At 38.5% G+C, this 26111-nt stretch overlaps 1 protein-coding gene across 4 annotated transcripts in view; it reads left to right on the forward strand.

The window, feature by feature from the left end:
* Positions 1–26111, forward strand: part of RGS22 (regulator of G protein signaling 22) — a 142480-nt gene that overhangs the window by 22324 nt on the left and 94045 nt on the right. For 3 of the 4 annotated variants that reach the window (XM_006159708.1, XM_006159707.2, XM_006159709.1), the window contains 6 exons: positions 2654–2869; positions 13136–13221; positions 15061–15229; positions 18804–18921; positions 21384–22005; positions 23656–23817. In XM_006159708.1, coding sequence (XP_006159770.1) covers positions 2681–2869; positions 13136–13221; positions 15061–15229; positions 18804–18921; positions 21384–22005; positions 23656–23817 — 1346 coding nt within the window. In that variant the 5' untranslated portion in view covers positions 2654–2680. Of the gene's footprint in view, positions 1–2653; positions 2870–10797; positions 10821–13135; positions 13222–15060; positions 15230–18803; positions 18922–21383; positions 22006–23655; positions 23818–26111 lie in introns of those variants that run through there. The other variant, XM_006159710.1, reaches the window with a different exon arrangement.

Consider the following 26111-nt stretch of genomic DNA (forward strand, 5'->3'; position numbering starts at 1 on the left):
GAGAAAGAGAGAGAGAGAAAAAGAAAGAGAAAATGAGAAAGCAAGTTGACAAGTCTGGGACTCAAACCACAGTTGGCCATGTGGGAGGATAGTGCCTTAACCACCACACAACCTGCCGGCCCCTGGGATATCCATTCTTTTTCAAATTTAATTCATTTCTTTTCTCCAGCCAGATAAATCTGGTGTCTGATATCAGCATACTCTTATCTGTCTGGTTCAGCAATAGCAAGTTTATGGATAATATTTATGATGTCTTGGTAAGTGATGCCTTTTGATCTTAGGTTTGGAAGACAGATGCAGTGGGCAACTAATAAAATATATTTATTCATGAAACTTTATACACAATTTAATGCTAATCTTATTTATTCATTGAGCTATACTTGTCATTGTGGGGGGAGATATTAGTTCTGAGACTTTTTGAACTATAGATTCTTATTTAGCTCAGACTCTATTGTCTATACACTTAAAATTCCTCAGGAAGAGAGACAACCAGCCTTAAAATAAAATATATAGGGCTGAATCCATAGTCTAGTGGTGAAGAGAAGCTGTATTCCATGTGGTTTGAGTCCTGGCACCTTGGAAGGATTGAAAAACAACCTGGTAGCTTGAAAAACATACAGGTAGTATGTACGGGTACCCCAAATCCTGACTGGATGAAGAAATAGGGGATAAGGGTTGTGGTGTAATCAATGTCCCATTGGGGGCTGCTTTCTTTTTCTCCCTCTCTCAGGAAGCATAGGTGACCTCTGGCAACTACAGATAAATACATACATACATACATGGATACATACACGTTTCTAACTCCCCCTCAATTTTTTTTTTTTTTAATTTGCTAGTGGGCTTGTGCGCTTGCCAGAGAGAGACAGAACAAGGGAGAGAGAGATGACACCCTCATAATCCCTTCTTCTCTTTTCTCCTTTCAGGATTTTGGGCACACACACACATATACATATGTGCCTGGTGTGTTTTTCACGCTGCCAGGTCTGGGACTCAAACCACACAGTTGGCCATGTGGGATCCAGCTGCCCCAATCACCGTACCACCAGCTGTCCCTATAGCTCCAATTTTATCTTGAAATCCTGCCACTTATTAAATAATAAAGGGGACAGAATGTATTATCTTCTCCACTTGGCTAAACATAGACAGAAGTAAGTCACTGACAGTATCTGATAAAAGTTCCCAATTCTAGATTTGGAGGACAAATAGCAAGCGATAGGGCCTGTCCATCACTACTTCTTCTTTTTTAAGTTTATTTCTTTCATTAGACAGAGAGAAACAGTTACCCTCAACATTTTCTTGTCATACTGTGATCCCTGTCTCCCCCCAGGGCCTCCAGGCAGACATGATCATGGACATACATGCATGTCGTGTTTCAGGTCTATGCAAGATCCAAACCACAGCTTTCCATGTGGCTGCAGGATCACAGAACAGCACCGACCACCTTCGCCACTGCGGCTGGGCCCACTCTTTACTTCTCATGGAGGCTCAAAGATGTTCAAGGATTTACCCAGAGTCTCAGAGCTATTTATTGGCAAGCTGGCATCCAAACTAAGGACTCCTGACTGTTGTATATTAACTGGCTGGCTTTAAATAAAAGTTGGCAGCATCTAGAATTACTGAAAACAGCTCAGAAATGTTATTTTCTTTCACTCCCCCCCCCCTTTTGTCATAGTGTGAGGAATGGTGTTGAAATAGTCTTAAATAAAGAACACATTGTACTTAATTTTCTCCTTTTGTGCGAAGGAGATAGCTTTCATGCCTCTAGGGGATGAAAGAGGTAACAGGAGCATTATTTCTTCTTCCTTTACTGTTGTTTCTTAGTAATCTACTCTTTCTAAGAGGCTAATAATGCTTCATAGAGACGAGGCATATATTTCTCTCCAGTTTCAAAGAATCACAAAGGTAAGATGATTAAATAAAGAGAATTTCTGCCATAGCATACCGTGACACTTATCTCACGGCATAAGTACTTAGGTTCAATGGACTCCTTCACCTCTTCTAGCTAAGAGGTTACCTAGCTCAAAATAGGGAAGAAGAAATGATTAAAAACAGAATTCTGTGGGACCAGCAGGTGGCATGGTGGTTGGGGCGCTGGACACTCCCACATGGCGGACTACGGTTCAAATACCGGACCTTGTGGCTTGCTTTCTCACTTTCTCTCTCTCTCTGTATCTCTCTCTGGTCAAATTAAATGAATGAATAAACAAAATTAAATAAATAAATAATTATTTTAAAAACCCCCCAGAATTCTGTGTAGGTATACATCCACATATGTAAATATTAACTCTTCTTAGAGACAATGAGCTTCTGAGTTTAAAAAAGTTTTTAATTGGGGGACCAGCAGATGGCATAATAATTACATCGTTGGACTCCCATGTAGTCATCTTCAGTCTGACTCCCAGACCCAACAGCTTAAAACTCATGCTGGGAGCACGTGTGTGTGTGTGTGTGTGTGTGTGTGTGTGTGTGTGTGTGTGTTTGTGCCCAAAGTCCCGAGAGAAGAATGGAGGAGAGGAGATTGCGGCGTGGCCATCCCCCTTGGGGGATGATTTCTCGTTTTTTGTTTCTTTGTCTCTCCAGTGAGTGCATGTCCCCTATAGCAGAAATCTCTCTTAATAAACAAGTTTTTCATTTCCATACTTTTATATTGCAGACCTTTCCAGAGGCGATTAGATTTAATATGGATTATGGAGTTTTTGAAATAATTAATGATGCACCACAACTTCTGGAAAAGCAAATGAAAAAAATTCTACAAAACCATCAACCTCGAAATCCCATCTATGATGTTGTAAGGAAAGGAAAGAATGATGTTAAACCTGTGAGTGCTCCCTATGAAGATGAGATCATTAATATTAACTACAATATTATGGTAAGAAAGTATACTTGCTTATATCTTGTTAGAGAAAACATTCAGTGAGATTAACATGAGGTTTTTTTTGGCTGCTCTATTTGCAATGTCACTATAGTTTTGAACTTCCATTATACCTACACATTTGTTAAGTACTGTAACATATGTTCTTAGCTAATGGCAAGTAGAGTCTGGTGGTTTTGTCTATGTTCAATCGTCTTTTTATACTTTATTATTATTATTTTTTAAGAGAGATATTTTTGCTGTAGGGTGCACACACTCACTGGAGAGATGGAAGGAGACAGAAAGACAGAAAGTGAGAAATCATCCCCCAGGGGGGACAGTCATGCTGCAGTCTCTTCTCCTTCAGTCCTCTCCTGGGATTTTGGGCATGCCTCTGTTGTGTTTCAAGCCTCCAGGGTCAGGACTCAAACCATGGTTGGTCATGTGGGAGTCCAGCACTTTAACCACTATGCTACGTCTGGCCCTGATGTTCATTTATCAATATGGGAAGATTCATGTAATTTACATTGAATATTTAGAATATTAGATTAGTTTTAAGGACGTGTGTGTGTGTGTGTGTGTGTGTGTGTGTGTCTGTGCATATATTCTTTTTTTTTTTTTACTTACCAGAGAGTTATGGAGAGACAGAACAAGGAAGAAAACATCCCCCAATGGTGCATGGTCACACCACAATCTCTTCCCTTCTATTTCTCTATCCTGTTGGGATTTTGACGTGCATACCACTGCACCCTGAGTTTTTCAAACCACTGGGGCTGGGATTTGAACTGGTAGGCTATGTAGGATCTGACTCCTTTAACCTCTAGGCTATGGGGCAGGCCCTATATATACTTTGCTTTTTAGTTAGATGCATTTTAAAAATATGAATATCGAGAATTTCTTTCAGTTGATTTTAAATCAGTCCTACCCAGTAGCTGAGAATTGAGGTCCAAGTCACTCTGTATAGCTCTGTCCTCCTTGGCCTTAAATTCTATTCTCAACTTCTAGATTTTTTTTTTCTCCTTAGCATAAATTTAGAAAACCTGGGTACTGGGACCAGCAGATGGCATAATGGTATTTCACTGGACTCCCATGTAGTCGACCATAATTGGAGTCCCAAATTGGTAGCTTAAAACTCACGCGTGACGTGTGTGCATGTGTGCCCAAAATCCCAAGAGGAAAATGGAGGAGAAGGGATTGCAGTGTGGCCATCCCCCCGAAGGGTGATTTTTTGTTTTCTGTGTCTCTGGTGAGCACATGTGCCCTATAGCATAAAGGAAAAAAATAAAAATAAAAAAAGAGAACCTTGGTTCTAATGTTGGCTCTTCAGCTTATTAGCTCTATGTTCTTAAATAAGTCACTTTGATTAACTTCATTTTTATCATCTGCCAAATGATACTTTCACAACCTACTACTTAGATTTATATTAAATGAAAATAACAATGACTAACAGTGCTATTTCCCCACTGGTTTAAAATGTCTGCTAGGCCTGGATCTATGGCCTGGTGGTTAAGGTAGCCACATACCATGTGGTCAACTATGTGACTCAGTGACTTTAGAAACGCACTGGGCACATGTGCTCACATGCCCAGAATTCCGAAGGAGGGGGAGATGGAGGAGAAGGGATTGTGACATGATCATTCCTTATCGGAGGTTCTTTCTCCTTTCCTTTTCTCTCTGTGTCTGTCTGGTGAGCACACATGCCCTTTAACAACAACAACAAAAAAACGAGTCTGCTAGAACTTAGCAAAAATATGTCTAAAACTTCAGACACAGCCTAAAAGTTCTTCAGTTACTAAATTCAAATCTACTTCTATCTTTCCTGTTAACTTCCATCAAATGAAATAGTAATAATAACTGTTACAGCATTGTTTGAGGCAAAACAAGGAAATATATTTTGAATTACATAGTGCTATATAAATTGTTGGATAATTTTTTTTGCTAGTTATGGCAATGATATTTTTTGGTTTATTCACTTCCTTCAGTTAATAAGAATAAGAATTTTTAATTTCATACAATGTTTTTAGAACCACTTTTTTTAATTGCCAAAGGGAATGTTTATTAGCCAGATAGAAAGAAAGAGAGAAAACGTCCCTAATAGGCATGGTCACATTGCAGTCCTTTTTTTCTCAATTTCTGTATCCCATCATGATTCTGGACATACATGCACACATGCCCAGCATGTTTTTCAAACCTCTGGGGCCAGGATTTGATCTGTAGTTGGCCATGTGGGGTCCTACTTCCTATGTGCTGTGCTCAACCACTGTGCTATGGGGCTGGTCCTGTACTCTATTTTTAGTTGTTAAACAGAAGCCATTTGGGAGCTTGTTAACTCAAGTTATATGTTTTGAAACAAGTTCCTCAAAAAAGATCTACTGAATATTTTATTTGACATATTTCAAGTAGACTCTGATTAATTAAGCATACCTATTGTGAACTCTCAGGCAGCAATTTAAAAGTTTTTGTAAAGGTATAAATAATATAATAATAATGAGGATAAAAAGGAATAAACGAAGTACTCAAATCAAAAACAGGCAGAAACTAAAGAAAAAAGAATGAAGAATATATGTGACATACAGAAAACAATGAGCAAAATGATAGATTTTATTTTATTTTTTTTGAGAGATTTTTGCTATAGGGCACATGTGTTTGCCAAAGCAACACAGAGACAGAGAGAGACAGAAAGCAAGAAATCATCCCCCCATGGGGGCTGGCCATACCGCAATCCTTCTCCTCCATTCTCCCCTTGAAATTCTAGGCATGCACACACATGTACCCAGCATAAGTTTTAAGCTGCTTGGTTGAGGACTGGAACCTTGGTTTATCACAAGGGAGTCAAGTACCTCAACCACTACACACCCACTGGCTCACAAAATGGTAGATTTTAAACAAACCACATCAATAATTAGTAGCACATTAAAATATACGTAATTAATTACGTGAAATTTAAATGGCTAAAGACTCTAATTAAAAGTTTGAGTTAGGCGGGATTAGGAAAAAAAAAGACCTGACTTCTTGCTGTCTTTAAGAAATAAACCTTAAATATCAGTCATAAATAGGTTAGGAGTAAAAAAGCATAGAAAAATGACATACAATTACTAAGTAAAAGAAAGCTATAAGAGCAGTACGTATGTATGTATGTATGTATTTTTAAATTTATTTTAGAGACAGATTTTTACTATAGTGTATGTGTTCTCACGAGAGAGTCAGAGAGAGACAGAAAGTGAGAAATCACCCCCCAGGGAGTATGGCTACATCACAATCCCTTCTCTTCCATTCTCCTCCCAGGATTTTTGGCATGCACATACACGCATCCAGCGTGAGTTTTAAACCACCAGGTCTGGGAGTTGACTATATGGGAACCCAGTGATGTAGCCATTGACTACATGGGAATCCAGTGATGTAGCCATTATGCCATCTGCTGGTACCAAAGAGTTGTATTAGTAGCAGGCAAGTAGCCTTCTCAAGTAGCCTTAAGAACAAGGAAGCTTGCTACAGAAAAAGAAGGACATTACATAATGATGAAGGGGTCAGTTCGTCAAGAAAGCAGTAGCACAGCTTCAGAATACATGATGTGAAATCTGATAGAACTGAAAGAAAATCAACAAATCCATAGTTACAGGAAGACTTAAACACTGCTTTCTCTGTAATCCACAGAAAAGAGAGATCAGTAAGGGTATAGAAGTTCTGACTATCTTGGGACCAGCAGTTAGCCTAATGGCTATGTCACTTGACTCCCATGTAGTCGACCGCAGTTTGAGCCCTGGACCTGGTGACTTAAACTCACTCTGGGCATGTGTGTGTGCGTGCCCAAGATCAGGAGAAGAGAATGGAGGAGAAGGGATTGTGGTGTGACCATCCTCCCTCCGTGGGGGGTGATTTCTCGCTTTCTGTCTCTCCGTCTCTGTCTTTCTGGCAAGCACATGCACCCTAAAAAAAAAAATGTTCTGAATATCTCTAGCAGTCAAGTCAATCTAATTGATTTTTATTAAATATTTTGCCTTATACAGTAGAATACACATTTTTTCAAGTACATTTGGAATATTTACCAACATAGACCAAGAATATGGGCCATAACACAAATTTCAGCAAATTTTAAAGATTTAGGGCCCAATCTTGGTGACACACTGGCATACTGAACTGCAGTGCTGGAGGTCACGTGGACAGCCCCGGGCGAGCTTCAAAACACTCTGGGTGCATACACTCCCAAGATCCTGATGAGCTGGAGAGCTATGACAGGGATTATGGCATGATGAGATCCCATCGAGGGTGCCTGTTTCTCTTTTCTCTCTCTCATGCATGCACACACATATGATCATGAATAATTTAAAATATGTACAAAAAGATTTGAAATCATGTAAAATATGTTCTTGGACCATAGCAGTATTAAATTATAAGATTGTAACAGGAAAACATCTGGAAGCTCCCCAAATGTTTCAATTTGTTAGACAATATATGAATATTCTGAATAACCCATATGTCAGAGTAAATCCCAAAGGAAATTAAAAATTATATTGCATTGAACAAAAATTAAAACATAACATATCAAAATTTGTGGAATGCAACTAAGTGAGCCCTTTTGGGGAAACCTTACAGCAATAAGTGCTTATAATACAAAAGATTAAATATCTCAAATTTGCAATCTACTTTCCCAAAATAGAAAAACTAGAAAAATAAAGTTAAATTAAACTAAAAGTAAAGAAATAAAGAATAGAATCAATGAAATTGAAATTAGAAAAACAAAAGAACAAAGTTATGAAAATAAAGACTAGTTCTTTGAATAACGTCAGTGAAATTGATGAGCTTTTAGCCAGACTGATGAAGAAAAAAAGAGAAGATATAATGGTTATTACCAGGAATGATAGAAGGGATGTCATTACAGATCATACAGACATTCAGAGAAAAATAAGGAAATTTTACAGAAAACTCTATGTCTATAAACTCAACAAACATAAATGAAATGGTCATACTCCTTGAAAGACACAAATTACCAATGCTAAAAGGGTATATAGATAAGCTGAATATCTACCAAAGATATTGTATCCATAGTTTAAAATCTTTCCCCAAAGACAATCTCCAGGCCCAGATGGCTTCACTAATGAATTCTATCTCACTTTTAGAGATGAAGTAATATCAAATTCATGAAAACTGTTCCAAAGAATGAAAGAAGAGGGATCAATTTCCAACGCATTTTATGAGGCTAGCATTGCCCTGATGCCAAACTATAATAAATAGTTTCAAGGAAAATAAAAACCTACAAATTCATAACCCTCATGAGCATAGAGATAAAAATCCTTGAAAAAGTAAACAAATCCAACAAGGCAAAAGAAAATAATATATCATGTTTAAGAAGATAATATAGGCATCAATCTTTGTAACCCAGTATAAACATTGTTTTTTACACATGACACCAAAAGCAAAACCAGAAAAATAAAAATAGATTATGCTAAGTAAAAGAGTGAGTCACAGATGACTACATATGGTATTTAATTTGTGTGAAATATTCAAGTAGGTAACTTACATAGAGACCGAAAGTAGAGTAGTGGTTACTTACGGATGGAGGTGGGAGTTGGGGCAAAATGAGGAATGACTGATAATGGGTATGGGTATTTTGAAAGAGGGACAGCCATGCTTTATTTAGTTGTTTTGTACATAATTTTTAATCCAATCCAAATATTTTAAAAAAGCATTTCTTTGTTTCTTTGTTGTGATTTATTGGGTTCAGGACTTGAACCTTGGTCGGCTATGTGGGCGTCCACCTCCTCAACCCCCACACCATTAATCCAATCCAAACAGGCATTTTAGGCAGCCTGTATACAGCTACTTGGAAATAGTTCTAGAATAATTTACCTAAAGTCGGTTTTCCCACACATTTTGGTCATCTTTGTTTTGTATGTGACTTTTTAAAAAAAATTTTAGGGCACAAATGTTTTTACTACTCTTGTATTTCTTAAGTTATATTCTGGCTGATCAAAATTGCTTTGTTGGTTTTTGGTCTTTTTATTTAATTACTTTTAAACAACTTAAAGGGTTTTTTTTTTTTGCAACGTGGCTAAAGATTTGTTTTTAATTTTTTTTAAGCTTTTTATTTCATTTTTAGGCCAAATAGGTTCTGAAACACTGAAGAGGGGTTAAATTATGGGTAAACTATTGATTAGCTAAATATCAAGGACAATGATTTTGGAACTGACTAGTCCAATAGCCTTGTGGAAGTTCTCGGGGGTTTATACCGATCTTTGTACATAGTTTGGTATCTTTCTGTGGTATACTAAATGTAGTGCTAGTGAGCATTCACGATTCCTGCATGGCTGAGCGTGTGCAGCATACATGGGATCTTTCTGGCAACGTCTCAGTGTCTTTCGGATCTCACTGGTAAGCAACGCAACAGCAAGATGCTATTGTTCAGGTCCTGGCTGTTTCCATGGGTTTCTTTTCTTCTTGAGTGACCCAGAAGATAGTTTTGGGTAAAGGAGATGGATATCTTTGCTGAACAGAAAGAAACCATTGTGTGCCCAGTTTTCCAATCCTGGGAGCCCAAACACTATGCCACATGTCATCAGTGTCACAAACATGTGCACCCTTGTAAACATCAGCTTCTTAGATGTTGGCAACACAACTATGTGACCATTCAGTTTCCTCACTGAGTTAGTGATAGTCTGTGAATAGACCGGTGCTATTGGGTTGTCAGGAAAGTCATAACACCTTTTTGCATTGAAAAAAAAAAACCCAGAAAAATATGTCATGACTTTCAAGACCAGCTAATAACATCATAGCAAAACCATTGCTCTAGCAGATACTTAGCAAAAGCCATATGAATGTAGAGACACCTCACTGAGATATGTAGTTTACTGGTTGTTTTGTTTATGAGCAGCATTTTCGTGTCCAAGGTACTGGCTTTTTTTTTGGGGGGGGGGGCATGTGTGTTTGCCAGAGATAGACAGAGAGAAAGGGAAAGTGAGAAATTACCCCCCCACACACACACCCTCTCAACCCCCTCCAGAGATGGCCATGCCATGATCACTTCTTCTCCATTCTCCTCTCAGGATTTTGGGCATGTATGCATATACTCTCAGTGTGTTTTTCAGGTCACCAAGTCCAGGACTTGAACTGCAGAGTCAGCCATGTGGGATCCAATCTCCTTAACCTCTATGTTACCTGATGGTACTGGCATTTTAAAAAATGCTGGGAAAAGTGAATATAAGGAAAAAGAGAATCAATAGTAAATGATTTAGGATAGATAGCACCTTAAGAACTCTTCAGTAATTTTATATTATCCTTGTAAACTCAAGGTAAAAATCTAAGGTCTGGGAACCAGCAGTTAGCATAATGGCTATGTCGCTGGACTCCCACGTAGTTGACCGTGGTTCGCATCCCGGACCCAGTGGCTTAAAACTCACGCTGGGTGCGTGTGCGTGCGTGCCCAAGATCCTGAGAGGAGAATGGAGGAGAAGGGATTGCGGCGTGACCATCCCCCCGGGGGGGTGATGTCTCGCTTTCTGTCTCTCTATGTCTGGCTGTCTGGCGAGTGCACGCGCCCTATAATGAAAATCCCTCCAAAAAAAAAAAAAAAATCTAAGGTCTGTAATGTTATTTAAAAGGCTATGGGAGGCACAAACCCAGGCCCATTCTAGAGATAGCTACTGAACTTGAGCTGTGAAATACCGCTTTTAGGCACTAAAAATGAAGATATTCTGCTGAGACTTCTCCCACCAGATTCATTTCTAGTAGGGCTGCCTCTGTATCTTTCTCTCCGTCTTTCTGTCTCTCTCTGTCTCTGTGTCTCCCTGTGTCTTTTAATTTAAAATTTTTTTTTTTTTTTAAGATCAAATAGTCTCTGGGCTCTCAAGCCCCTCCTTTATCATTCTAATTTGTGTCTTTTCCCTTCCCATTTAGGAAAGGCACAAACCCAGGCCCATTCTGGAGATGGCTACTGAACTTAAGCTGTGAAATATTGCTTTTGCGTGGCACAAATGTACGCTGCGTAGTTTTCAGTTTTTTGGTTTTTAAAATTAAATCACAAAATTTTTTTATTGTGTTTTTTTCCCCTTCTTTTCTTTTCTCTAATTATTTTCCTTTTTCCTTTAACTTCATTCCTTGGCTGCTCAACTTCCATGCACAGAATATCTAGACAGGTGAAAGTGAACAGTATCCAAACATCTGAATACCATGAGAGTCAGAATATTTCTCAATTCCCACTGAATCTGATGCACAAAGAGTGAAAAACAGAATAGAAGAGAGATTGCAGTTCACTCTTCCCCCTGTCTGCCTCTGAATGCTCAGATTGAACTTCAAGAAACACACAATCCATCAGATGACTAGAAATCACCACAGGGTCACAAGAAAAATGAGAATGCAAGAAAATACCTCTCCTCCAAGGTGAAAGAAGAACTCCCCTTCATCCTCAGATAGTACAATGGAACTCACAGAAGTGTCGGATAAATAACTTAGAATATTCATAGTGACGAAGCTAACAGAGGTGGAAGAAAAGAGAGACGATAAACTGCAGAAGAGGCAGGAGAAAGGAGCTGATGAGTTCCAGGAGGTGAGGAAGTTCTTGCAAGATCTGAAAGAGGAAGTATATACCATAAATAGGAATCCGATGGAACTTTTAGAGATGAAGGCTATAATACAGGATGTCAAAATCTCCCTTAAAAGCAGACTAGATCATACAGAAAATCGAATCTCAGACGTGGAAGATAGAATCACTGGCCTAAAATAATCGACCATGAAGACTGAGAAAATTTCCCCCCCAAATGAGAATAATATATGAGAAATCCTAGATACTGTCAAACGTCCAAACATCTGGATAATTAATAACCCAGAAGGCGAAGGGATTAATAAGGTCATTGATAATATATTCCATGAAATCCTGGAAGAAAACTTTCCAAACCTAGAGAGGCATTCAAAGATCCAGACCCAAGAAATACAAAGGACCCCAAATAGGATCAACCCAAGAAGATTTTCTCTAAAACACATTATAGCCAGATTGACCAAAACCACAGACAAAGACAAGAGACTAAAGTTGGTAAGAGAGAAACATCAAGTTACCTACAAAAGATATCCCATCAGGCTCACAGCGGACCTCTCATCAGAAACTATATGAGCAAGGAAAAAAATGGGAAAATATATTCAAAGTGTTAAGGGAAAAGCAATTTCAACCAAGAATACTGTACTTGGCAAGATTATCCTTCATATGAGAAGAAAAGACAGGGATATTCTCAGATAAACAAAACCTGAAAGAATTTACCTGCACCAGTCTAGCTTTCCAAGAAGTTCTGAAGGGAGTGCTACATCAGGAGAACTAAATACAGACACACAGAAATAAGAGTTCATAAACAGCTAAGAAAATGGCCAACTTAATGGTAGGGACAAGTCTAGAGTTGAATATTATATCCTAGAATTTAATCAGGAAGATCAGACCACAGCAGAAGATAAAGTACATGAGACTGAACTGGTGAAATAGAACCTTATGACTTTTGATTAAACCATTACTGATTTTCTTCTAGGCCTTGCTTTCCGTGTTTAAGGAATTTTGTCTTATATTGAGCTACTGATAGATCCATGTACCTACTATTTGGACAGAATCCTAACCTGTTTTCTGGCTTTAAGTTTTAAGCAAAACTCTCTTAGCATTTCTTTGATTTTGATTTATTAAAGTTAAAACTTCTATTCTTGAAATTAAAAAAATATATTAAAACATACCTATTTAATGATGGCAGTAAGCTATATAGTATTAGCTGGGTGCTACTTTATAGTATATTCATTCTACTCAGAGTTTCACGCCTCAAGTCAGACATGTATTCACAGATATGTATATATCAGCTGACCTTGCTATTGCAAGTAGTTAGATTATTTAAGATATTTTGTGAATCAATAAAATGTGAGGGGAAAAAAAAAGGCTATGGGACCAGCAGGTGGTATGGTGGTTAAGGTGCTGGATTCCCACATAGTCAACTGTGGTTTGAGTTCTGGACCTGGTGGCTTGAAAATCACTCCAGGTGCATGTGCACACATGCCTAAAATTCTTAAAGGAGACTGGAGGAGAAGGGACTATGGCATGCATGGCCACTCCCCACCCCGGGGAGGGTGGGGGAAGAGTGATTTCTCACTTTTCCTCTCACAATGAAGTAGCCTCACATTTGTAGTTCAGGGTGTGTGCAAATAGAAATAGTGGTAGGGCTCCTAGTGATAACTAGGGGTCATTATTGCTCTCTTGGTTTAACCTTAATTGTTCTAAAATGTGATTTGATATGGTACTCTTTTTCTTTTTATTGCTTTCTTCTGTAGTGTCTCAGTCGTGAACAAGGCATTGAGTGGATCAAAAAAGAACGACTTCCAGCATTTCTGGAAAGTGATTGCTATTTTGAATACAGGTATTGTTGTCCCATCCATATATATGTATATGTGTATATATGCGTGTGTGTATGTATATGTGTATATATGTGTGTATATATGTATATATATTTATATACATATATATAATTTTTTAAATTTAAAATTCTTTTTTTTTAGTAAAATTATCCCACTTGCTATAGAATAAAAGTGATAAGAGCATTGATAAAAATCATTTAGCTTTTCCAAAGAAGTTTTTACAGAATTAGTACCTAACAAATGTATTTTGGTTGTATTTATTTTTAAAAATTCTTTTTATTTTTAAAATTTCTTTGTTCTGAGAATAGAAGCTGTCCCAGTAGGGTTCTTATGATGCTGTTAAACACTCCCATCTTAGCCAGCCTGAATCAGAGGCACATATGCACATGGCATATTCAAGGTGGTGCTGGGATATGAACCCAGAACTTTTCCCACGTGTGGCCAGTTTTGTTATCACTGTCCCACCACCTGTATCTTTGATCAGTTGATTTCTCTCTCTCTCTCTATCTATATTAAAGTTTATTTTGGAACCAGCAGATGGCGTAATGGCTACATTGCTGGATTCCCATGTAGTTGACCGTGGTTCGAGTCCCAGACCCGGTTGCTTTAACTCACTCTGGGCACGTGTGCATGTGTGCCCAAGATTTGGAGAGGAGAATGGAGGAGAAGGGATTGTGGCATGCCCATCCCCCTGGGGGGTGATTTATTGCTTTCTGTCTCTCTCTTTCTGGTGAGCGTGCGCACCCTATATCAAAAACCTCTCCTAAAAAAAAAAGTTAATTTTATTTCTTTCATGAGAGAGAGAGAAATTGGCAGATAGGCTCCTTCAACAAGGTCTCATCATGCCATATACTCTTCCCTCAGCCCTCTGCCTAGTCAGGATGTTGGGTATGTGTTATTATGAAGAAGTTCTACATTTCTTGGAGAGGTAAAAGAATGATATATATATTTATATATAAATGATTAATAAATACATATATATTAATAATTTGGCACTCCCACAAAACTTCTCATTTTAGGGGCATGAATTTCATTTGTACCACAAGTCATAATCTTGGGATCTTAGGTACCTGGCACTTTTTACATCAACTCAGGATCTGACTCTGTGGTCAACCATATGACTTCCAGCGCTATAGATCAATATGCTACTGCCTATGTGACTAAGGCTGGGCCCATTATATTTTTTTAATTATCTCTTTGTGCTAATGGTATTTATGTGCATTATGTTTAAAAATTACTACTAGTATGACATGAAAAAGATAGAATGTCATAGTACAGAACCATTTTTTTCTTTATGTAGCCTGATTTTTAAAGTGTAAATATGTAAAATTTGACCTTTATTAGAACAACTTTTTCTTTTTTTTGGAGAGGTTTTTTGCTACAGGGCATGTGTGCTCACCAGAGAGACAGAGACAGACAGAGAGACAGAAAGCGAGAAATCGCCCCCCAGGGGGGATGGCCATGCTGCAATCCCTTCTCCCCCATCTCTTTTCGGGATCTTGGGCACGCACACACATACACCCGGCGTGAGTTTAAGCCACCGGGTCCAGGACTTGAATCGCGGTTGACTATATAGGAGTTCAGCGACATAGCCATTATGCTAACTGCTGGTTCCAGAACAACTATTTTTTAAATCAAAATAAAATAAATTAAAACAGAATAATTATTAATCAATGAATAGTTCTATAGTAAGCCACTAATTTTAGCAGAGCCCAAGAGAATCATCCTATAGAATAGGAGGGAAGACTGTCTTAAATACATGAAATATAATTTCAGGTTTTCAAAAAAATCCTACCATATTTGAAACTTATTTCAAAACTGTGTGATTTTTTAAAATGCAGGTTAGCCAAATTGGTCTCACAAGTAAGATGGAGCAAGTCAGGCATGACTTTCACAATAGGTACAAATTTTTCTCCCTGGGTCATGAAAAAACCACCCAGTCTACCACCTCCAGCTGTTGAAGAAGACGATTTTGTCATTATGAAGAAGTTCTACATTTCTCTCGGAGAGGTAAAAATGATTTTCTTTTCCTTCCTTCCTTCCTTCCTTCCTTCCTTTCTTTCTTTCTTTCTTTCTTTCTTTCTTTCTTTCTTTCTTTCTTTCTTTCTGCTTCCTCCTCCTCCTCCTCCTTCTTTTAATGATTTGGCACTTCTATAGAGCTTCTCATTTTAGGGGCATGAATTTCATTTGTACCACTTGAATAGGGAAAATTATTTCTAAAGCAGATTTAGCAATAATTCTTGTAGATTTGTGTTAACTCCTTTGCTCTGTACTCTTTCACCCAAAATGCAATTAGAAATACCCTCAGGTGTCTGAAGGAACAAAAAGCAAGAGTAAGGAACATGCTCAGATTACCCAAGAAGCAAGAGTAACCTGAATTATATCCAAGATTTTATCATTCATTCCAAAATTTTTGTTTGGATTCTATTACTTTTGTACCAAAAGATGATAAATCGAGTCATCTCTCTATTGTCTAGATTATTCCTTAGTAGTAAAATGCATTGCTGTTTAATTGTCATCACATGTGGGGTTGTTGAGTGAATTTCAAGAGCTAAAACATAGAATCAAATATCCTTTTGGGAAGTCTCAGTGTAGTGAAAACTGTTCTTTGATCTCTGGCCCTTAATTATGGGATCTTACCTCTGGAAACACATGTCCGATATACAATTCTGTGCAAAATCAGTGATGGCAAATACGTAGCCGATGTTCTGCTCTTCTAGTCTCTGACAGATATGGCTAATCAGTGAGGGCAGCTTTTCCATGGAGCAAAGACATGGCTCCAAATTCTTTTCAATACAGAATTCTGGGCAGGCACTTGCAGTTGATCAAAGGTGTAATGCAAGATGAATCCCCTCCGCCATCTCTGTTGGGATGCATTGATTTACTTGAACTTTTTTCATGTGCAGCTTCTATTTAACTTTGTAGTTTGGCATTTCTATCAGCAATATTAATAAAAAGTGTTTAAAATTATGCCTGTTCCATCATTTCCACTGAGTAATGCTAGGTAATGTGTTCAAGGCACATTTTTCTAATCTCCTTCACTTATTTTTATGTGTTTACTTTTTTCTCTTTTATATTACAAGAATGTCAGAAATGTCATAAAAATATGTACTGATAGCTGAGGCCAATAAACATGCAAAGGGAAGAATCCTTCCAGGGGAGTTAAGTTCTGATTCTGTACATACGAATTTAATCATGTACAAGGGACTAAAACACTCAAGCTATTTTACTTTTGCTACTTTCTGAGATCACAAAGCTTATTTCTGTTCATTTATACTTTATATACTGTCATTTTTCAATAGCCTCAGAGCTTTGAGGATTCAGTTTTTGGGTCCTTAAATTGTTTAAGCCATGACTGTATAGGGATTAGTATTTATGATAATTGGTAGTATTTCTTCAATTATACTATATAAACACAATAGACACATCTCATTAAAGTATAAAGTCTCATAATAAACTGCTTTTTTTTTTTTTTTTTTTTTTTGTTAACTAGAGGTTTTTCCTTTAGGATGTGTGTGCTTACCAGAGAGAAAGACAGACACAGTGAGGGGAAAAGTGAAAAATCACTCCCCAAGGGGGCTGGCCACACTGCAGTCCCTTCTCCTCCATTCTTTTCCTGGGATCTTGGGCACACACATGCATGCACATGCACCTGTCATGATTTTCAAGCCACTGGATCCATACTCAAACCACGGTCAGCCATGTGGAGTCCAGCAACTTAACTGCTATGCCATCTTCTGGTCCCATAATGAACTGCTTTAATGTCTGACTGATGACTTATTTCTCCCTTATCCTCTACTTTCTCAACACTTTTGTGTGGAAATAACAGAACATTTCTTTATTGATCTCTCTCGATTCTGTGAATGTTTTAAATTACTTTGACTTCTTGTCAATGGTTAGGCTCTTTCTTAGAACAGAGCTCAATAAATATATGTTGAATGAACATATGATGATAATAAATGACTTGGTTTTAAAAGAAATGAAAGAACAAAGATGAATTAAAGTCTTTGGAAACTTTATTTTTTTAAAAGAGAAATTTTTGTTATAGGACTTTTGTGCACTTACTGGAGAGACAGGTAGAGACAGAAAGCGAGAAATCACCTCCCTCCCTCCCAGGGGGAGTAGCCATGCTGCAGTCCCTTCTCCTCCATTGTCCTCTTGGGATTTTGAGCATGCATGTACACATGCCTGGTGTGAGTTTTAAGCCCCTGGGTCTGGGACTCAAACAGCTGTTGACTATTTGGGAGTCCAGCAACATACCCATTACACCATCTGCTGGTCCCAGTCTTTGGGAACTTTTATGTACCCAGGAAATCTTACCTCTAAGAGGGGGCAGTGATTACAAAAAGGACTCATCTCGTTTCTTTTGCTTTGTCTCATCACGCGGCTGTCTTACCCTGTGAATTCTGTGTAATAAGGGAATAATACCTCTTTGATTTGAGCTCTGCCTCTTCTGCGATTGTTTTTTGGCTAAGTACTGACGAGCTCACTCAGTTAGAGAATTGAGAAATGAGAGGAATGCTAAACACTCCCTTTTTTACTTTTGCTGAACAACTTGGATTCCCTAGGGAAAACAAGAAAAACGGAGAGGCAGGCAGAGGTGTTTTCCCAGGAAAGATAGGATAAGGAGGAGCTTGTGAGGGCTGGGGTTCTAGAAACTAAGGGTCAGCTTGGAAACTGGGTGGGCAGATCCCCAGGTACAGACAGCAAAGGAAAAACTGAAGCTGCATTTATGGGCCATGGGGCATCCGGTCTCAGTTTAGAGGAAGCATACTATCCAAGCAGAGTTGCATAAGCTGAATCTGAGGTGAAGGGGTGGCCCAACTTGGAGAGGTTTCTGGTGAGTCTCTGTCATATATTGTTAAAAACACAGAGCCAGGTCAGACAGAATTGGGTGTGTGAAAGATTGCCATAGTTGTAAAGAGGAGCAGCTAGCAAAAGGTGCTAGCTTTCTTAGCCTTGGTGGCTGCCAAGTTGAAGTCAGATGTCATGAGTTTGTAGAAATTTCAGTAAATAAGGTTCATGTCTTTGGTCAGCATTAGCTTGACAGTAATAGTGGAGAAGAATTTGATGGGTCTTGAGCTTATTTTCTTCCTGTTTTTATCTAATATAAAAAATCTGGATTGGGGTCAGCAGGTGCTGTTATGATTAAGGTTCTGGACTTCCACATGACTGACTGCAGTTCGAGTCCCGAACTTGGTGACTTGGAAATCATGCCAGGTGTGTGTGCCTGTATGTCCAGAATCTTGGGAGGAGACTGAAGGAGAAGGGACTGTGGCGTGGCCATCCTCCCTGGGGGGTGATTTCTCACTTTCCTCTCTCTCTCTCTCTCAGTCTCTATATCAAGCAGATGCACCCTATAGCAGAAATCTAAAGAGGAAAAACAAATCTGGACTGATACTTCCTTTCCATCATTCTATTAGCTAATTAATTTTTCTGTGTAAAATTTTCTTTTCTTCCATAGGATAATATTTTTTAACAGATGTGCTATACAAATTAATAGTATTACTATGATTTACCTAGGTTTGTGATTGGGGGAATACTGCTAATCTTATGTTGAACTCATCCTCTGTTTTCTTCCTAGGCCTCCTATACTCAAACAAAAGATTGGTTTACATTAGCAAAGCAAAGTCAGCAAACAGTCTCCACCTTTTCATTACCCTGTTGCATTCTCCACAACAAAGTCCAATCATCTGTTTCTGGTAAGCAAAAAAGGGCAAAATGGACCTCGAAGTCCTAAGTGTTTTTACCTCCTCTGCCCCCTCAATTTATACTAAAACAGTTAGTGGGTTGGGGAGAAGAGATTTTTCATACCATCCCATCCCCACTCTACTTCTTACTGTCTTTTTGAGAGGCAGTTTGATATGGTGAAATGGGGATGGTTTTAAAACTCAACCTTGAGGGCCAGCAGGTGATGTGGAGGTTAAAGCACAGGATCCCACAGAGAGGGGAAGGGATTGTGGCTTGGCCTTCCCCTACCCACCCGGCACCAAGCTGATTTCTTACTTTCCCTCTCTGTCTCTGTCTGGGTAAGTCCATGTGCTCTTCAGCAAAACAAAGAAACAAAACCAACATTGACGCTTACTGGCCTTGTGATGAACTATTCTATTTTACTTCTGGGAGCCTTTTCTCATCTGTAACATTAGAATAATGACATACTAAATATATAGAAAAAGCCTATTCTAGTGTTTAGAACCTAGCAGGCAGTCAATAAATGTTTGCCTTATGTTTATTTCCTGTGATAGTTTGCAAATTTTTACTATTAAGCCTTTGCAACAAAGTGGGTACAACAGTTCTTTCTTCTTAAAAGTAAATAGTCACGGGGCCAGCAGGTGGTATAATGGTTAAAGGTGCTGGATTCTCACATGACTGACTGCAGTTCAAGTCCTAGACCTGGTGGCTAGCTTTCTCACTTTCCCTTTCTCTCTCTCTGGTTAAATTAAAAAATAATAATAGCAAATGGAAATAAATAAATAATTATTAGGGGGAAAAAGTAAATAGTCATTTGTGATCATTGGTTTTCCTTTATATTTTTAAGTTCAGACTATTTTTCACCTTGAAAAGCAGATAAATTCATAATGTCGGTGATACAAATGTTTTGTAAAAATAGAAGGAAACTTCCAGAAGTGGGAGTCACTAACTGTGATAGTGCTAGAAAAAAATTGAGATGTGATTCAAGAGAGTTTATAAATTCACTAATGGCTTTTTTTTGTTTTTAATTGCTAGAGGGTGGATGCACCCACCAGAAAGAGACAGAAAGAGAGAGAGGGACAAAGCATTCTCCAAGAGGGCATGGTCACATGGCAATCCATTCTCCTCCATTTTTCCATCCCTTCAGGATGTTGGGTACACATGCACATGTACCCAGAACATTCTTCAAGCCTCTGGAGCCAGGGGATTGAACTGTGATGAGCCATGTGGAGTTTGGCTCCCTTAACCACTAGGATGTGGGGCCAACCCACTAATAGTTCCTTTTTTAAAAAAAAAATTATTATTTTCTTTCTTTCTTTCTTTCTTTCTTTCTTTCTTTCTTTCTTTCTTTCTTTCTTTCTTTCTTTTCTTTCTCCCTTTCTTTCTTTCTTTCTTTCTTTCTTTCTTTCTTTCTTTCTTTCTTTCTTTCTTTCTTTTCTTTCTCCCTTTCTTTCTTTCTTTCTTTCTTTCTTTCTTTCTTTCTTTCTTTCTTTCTTTCTTTTTCTCTTTCTTTCTCTCTTTCTTTCTCTCTATCCCCTCCATAGAGGGATAGAGCAAGAAAGGAGGATAGGGAAAGTGAGAGAGCAAGCTACCAGGTCTGGGAATCTAGCACCCTTAACCACCATGCCCCTGCCAGCCTGATCTTTTCTTTTCTTTCCTTTTTTAGAGATTTTTGCCTTAGTATGCTCACTGGAGAGAGAGAGAGAGAGAGAGAGAGAAAACCACCCACTGGGAGGATGGCTACGCTGCAATCACTTCTCCTACTGGGCTCTTGGGCACACATGCAAAGATGCCTGGCATGAATTTCAAGCCACTAGGTCCAGGATTCCAACCATAGTTGGCCATGTGGAAGTCCAGTGATGTAACCACTATGCCATCTGCCTGTCATATCAGTTCTTTTTTAATTTTTACATTTTATATATAGAGATTTTTGCTGTAGGGCATGTGTTCTCACCAGAGAGACAGAATGAAACAGAGACAGAAAGTGAGAAATTATCCCTCAATGGGGTTGACCACACCACAATTCCTTCTCCTCTATTCGTCTCTTGGGATTTTGTGCACACGCACACACACACACACACACACACATACACGCACCCAGCATGAGTTTCAAGCCACCAGGTCCAGGACTCGAACCATGGTCAGCCATGTGGGAGTCCAGTGATATAACCATTACACCATCTTCTGGTCCCTATACTGGCTTATTGAATACTCTCTGTGGTAAGATGGCAAATATTTCATCTATCTGCCACCATTCTGCCCTTACATGTCCAGGGAAGACAGGTCAACCCCTGATGACAGTTTTTTCCTGCTGGTTCCAAATATGGCTTCAGAATCCTTTTTAAGATGCCGGTCTGTGTAGTCGCTATCTGTGATAAACCCATTTGCCACCCTGGCTCTGTAGCATCTATTTGGTAATAAAAGAAGTTTGGTACTCCTATCTAATCTAATAGCCTTTTATGATTTGATACAGAGAGTTTTATCTTTGATGATGGTGTTCACCCCAGGACAAGAAAAGGCCCGTCTAAAAGTACTAAGTTATTTTCTGAGTTTGAAGATGAAGAAGACGAAGGGTCTGTATCTCTACATGATACTCCTTCCCAAGCTCTTCTGAGACTGTATCTTGAAAAGCAACAGGATGTTGATGAAAGCTCGACATTATATTTCTCGACATGTGAAGAATTTTTAGACTCTTTTGTAAACTTTATTTTGGTAGTAGCAGTTCAGCAAATTACCGGAGAGCCATTCCGAGAAAGCCCAGGCTATATAAACTTCACCAACGTAAGACAAATATCTTTTGGTGATTATTGTGATTCTGTCATTTGCAAAAATTTTTTAAGTAAACCAGTTCAAATTACAGAGGAAAGGTCAGAGGAGAATTTAGACCAAACAAGTTTAAGTTCACAGAGTGAGAGTCCTGGAGCAGAGACCAGGGCTGACTGGTGCCTTTCCCACCGAACTTATGACATTGGCAATAGAAAAGAGTTTGAACGGTTTAAGAAATTTATTAAAGGTACCTTAGGAGAGAGATACTTGTGGCTGTGGATGGACATTGAGCGGTTAAAAGTTCTTAAGGATCGTGGAAGACATCAAAGGTATTTCTATTTTTTAATAATTTAAAAAACAAGTGGTAGAATATTAGTTTGATTTATTAAAGCACAGGCAGAAAGCCTGAAATAAATATAAAAATGTAACTTATACTTTGGGGAGAATGAATAATAAAACAATTTATTTAATAATAATACTGATTTCACTCATTTTATGATTTCATAGTTTTTAGATACTAATAATGACAGTTATCTGGATTTGCCTAATGTTTCTTCCCATAAATTCTAGAACTGCTTTTAGATTAGTCATTCTATTTTAGTTTATATAAACATTGTAGTGATGTAAAATGTTTATAGAAACAAATAGTTTACCAATTATATAATCATACTGGCATAAGATAGATACCTAATGCTGGTGTAAGGGCCTGCTGTTCCCAGCAGCCTCCTTGTCAACAACTTCCACACTCTTTGGTCAAATTCCATGTAGCTGGATGTCTGAAAACATCTTTGCTACAGAGTCTCTTGGAGGTCTGCTGGGGCTCGGATCTTCATTTGACCAGCTCCATATGTTTCAGGTTAGTGTAAGTCTAAGAACCTTAGAAGGCCCTTGCTTTAGGAAGGTCTTTGTCTGTATTCACCAGATACGTTCTGAAGCTCCTTAACCTCACTAGGCTGCAATGCCTATGGTGGGTTTGATTGATTATATACTAATGACTGGATTACCACAGTAATTTTAATGGCATTCAGAACATAGCACTCATCATTGTACATGGTTATGAATAGGGGTCGCCAAATGGTTAATTATGGAGTGTGATTTGCTTGCTCATGAGGTGGAAGGTCATTTTCAAGACCTGAAGTTAAATGAAGTAACCTGTATAGGTTTTTCAGGATCGATATTGTAGTTCCCATTGTTGCTGTAATAAATTACTTATTGATGATTAAGATACCAGTAAATTACAAATTTTATTTATCCTTTTTTACAAATTATTTTATTTAACTTTATTTATTTATTTATTTTAATTTGAACAGAGAGGGAGAGAGAGAGAGAGAGAGAAAGTGATAAAGCTAGTGGGACTCGAGCTGTGGTCGGCCATGTGGGAGTCCAGCACTCTTAACCACCACGCCACCTGCCAACCCCTATGTACCGTTATTAAATTCTGGAATTAGAAGGCTCTATGGCGGAGCTCCATTTCCTTGCCTTCCAGTTTAGGAAGGCCGCCACGTGCAATCCTTGGTTAGTGGCCCCTTCCTTCATCATCAAAGCCATTAGCATAGCATCTTCTCTTCTCTCTCGACCTCCCCTTCTATCCTCACATCTTTCCTGTATGGTTCTGACCCTCCCAACTCCCTCTTAGGAGAATCTGTGTACAGTGGGAACACCCAGGTGATCTGGGGTTGTCTCCTTAAAGTCTCTAATTTTGTCACATCTACAGAGTCCCTTTTGCCAGGGAAGGTCACATAGTCACAAGTTCTGGAGATATGGATGTAGACAGCTTTCCAAGGCCATTATTCAGCCTACCACAGATTCCCACAACTGCAAGACATATTTTTATTTCCACAGAAATGTTTGGCACCCCTGCTACACAGTGTTGGTTTTGAGATAGCTCATTATTTGTCTGCAACATTTCAGAAGTGAAAACATTTGTTAAGTTGAATATTGTATTTTATGTATATATATGGGTGTGTGTTTTATTTCAGACATCTCGAAAAGATGAAAAAATTCTATCTAGTGAGCAATGGAGATTGCTACCTTTCTGCAGAAATCTTATCAAAATTTAAACTGTTAGATGGATCTCAGTGGACGGAAGAACACTTAAAAAATATTCAGTGTGAGGTTGTAAAACCTTTACTTCTATATTGGTAAGCAAAATAACATAAATTAGTTATTTAACAGTTATTTTATTTTATTTTTTTCCTAGAGGGTACAAGCACTTGCCAAAGAGAAACATTCAAATATATAATATATAATTTTTATTTAAAATTTTTTTTTTTTTTTTAGATTTTTTTGCCATAAGGCATATGCACTCATTAGAGACAGTGAGAGAGAAAGTGAGAAATCGCTCCCTGGAGGGTATGGCCACACTGCAATCCCTTCTCCTCCATTCTTCTTCTGGGATTTTGAGCATGCATGCGTACATGCCTGCCATGATTTTCAAGCAGCTGGGTCTGGGACTTGAACCAGGGTCAGCCATGTGGTAGTCCAGTGTCTTAACTACCATGCCACCTGCTGGCCCCAATATGTATTTTTTTTTCTTGCTGGAAGGCACAGAGAGAAAGTAACCTCCCCACCACCACTAGTGGGGCATGTCTCAGTCCTGTCAGGATTTGGGGCATACACACATATGTAAACAGCATGTTTTTCAAGTGCTGGAGCCAGGATTTGAACAGTGATCAGTCACGTGGGATCCAGCTTCCAACGATTAGCACTTAACCATTGCTCTATGGGGTCAGCCAGTATGTAACCTTTGGTAATAGCTTTTAAAAATACAGAGTAACTCCCTTGAGATTCATCCAAGTTGTGTATATCAACAGTTTTTTCCCTTTTATTGCTGGTAATATTCCATTGTATGGATACACTATACCTGTTCATCCATAGAAGGAAATTAGTATTTCCAATTTTGAGCTATTACACTGGATACACACACTCACAAACATACTAAATACAAGTCTTTGGTGGTTATGTGGCAAATATCTTATGTCACTTGGTAGACCTTGAGAATTAAGATGTGGGGGCCGGCAGGTGGTGTGGTGGTTGAGGGCAGTGGACTCACGTGTGGCCAATCGCAGTCCCGGACCTGGCGACTTGCTTTTTCACTTTCCCTCTCTTTCTCTTTCTCTCATGTTGTCCCTCTCTGGTCAAATAAATTAAATGAATAAAGTTAAATAAAATAATCCTTTTTTTTTTTTTTTGGAGAGGTTTTCGCTATAGGGCATGTGTGCTCGCCAGACAGACAGAGAGAGACATAGAGTCAGAAAGCGAGAAATCACCCCCCAGAGGGGATGGTCACGCCGCAATCCCTTCTCCTCTATTCTCCTCTCGGGATCTTGGGCACGCACGCACATGCGCCCGGCGTGAGTTCTAAGCCACCGGGTCCGGGATGCGAACCGTGGTCCACTACGTGGGAATCCAGAGACATAGCCATTACGCTAACTGCTGTTTCCCAATAAAATAATTCTTTAAAAAAAAAAAAAAGAAGATGTGTATAATCAGTACCCACAAAGCCTTATATCAAAAATAGTTCTGGGTTTACTGTAAAATACTCTACAATATCAGATTAATTCATATAATAACTAATCAAAGATTAATGCTATATGGGGGCCAGCACGTGATGGAGTGGTTAAGGTGCTGGACTCCCATGTGGCCAACTGCAGTTTGAGTCCCAGACCTGATGACTTGAAACATACTGGGTGTATGTGTGTGCATGCCCAAAATCCAGAAGGAGAATGGAGGAGAAGGGATTGTGGAATGGCCATGCAACATGGGAGGTGATTTCTTGTTTTCTGTCTGTCTGTCTTTGTCTCTCCAGTGAGCACACATGCCCTATGGCAGAAATATCTTAAAAAAAAAAATTAATGCAATATTAATGAAATGAGTTTAAGATCAAAATGTAAGGGCAACAGGGACCTGTGGAGTTATATTGATATACTCCAATGATGTGAATCAGAAAATAGGCACTTATATTTCCTAGTTATCCGTGTGTGATTTATTTGGTAAGGCTCTTACTGATGTTTCCACTTACTGGTTGACATGCAAATAAAAGGTAGTTTTGGATATTTTAAAGTCTGCAAGTAAAGGTTTTGAAATGTAGTATAGAACAACCAACAGATCTGTATCGTATGCTTTTTAAAATGGTTTGTTTTAAATTTTATTTATTATTATCATCATTTTTAAATTAATTAGAGAGAGAGAAAGTGAGAAAAGAAGCTCCCAGGCCTGGTACTCAAACCACGGTCGACCATGTGGGAGTCAAGCACCTTAACCACTACTCCACCTGCCAGCCCCAGTACAGTATGCTTTCTAATCCTAAACTAATTATGGACTTTGGATTCTTTTCCATTTCCACTCCAGTTCACAATGGTGTGCGTCTACCTTCTCTGTATTTTTTAAGAGTTATTTTATTTCACTTTATTTATTTATTTTAATTTGATCAGAG

The sequence above is a fragment of the Tupaia chinensis genome, unplaced genomic scaffold (assembly GCF_000334495.1).
Source record: "Tupaia chinensis unplaced genomic scaffold, TupChi_1.0 Scaffold000646_1, whole genome shotgun sequence".
NCBI lineage: Eukaryota > Metazoa > Chordata > Mammalia > Scandentia > Tupaiidae > Tupaia > Tupaia belangeri.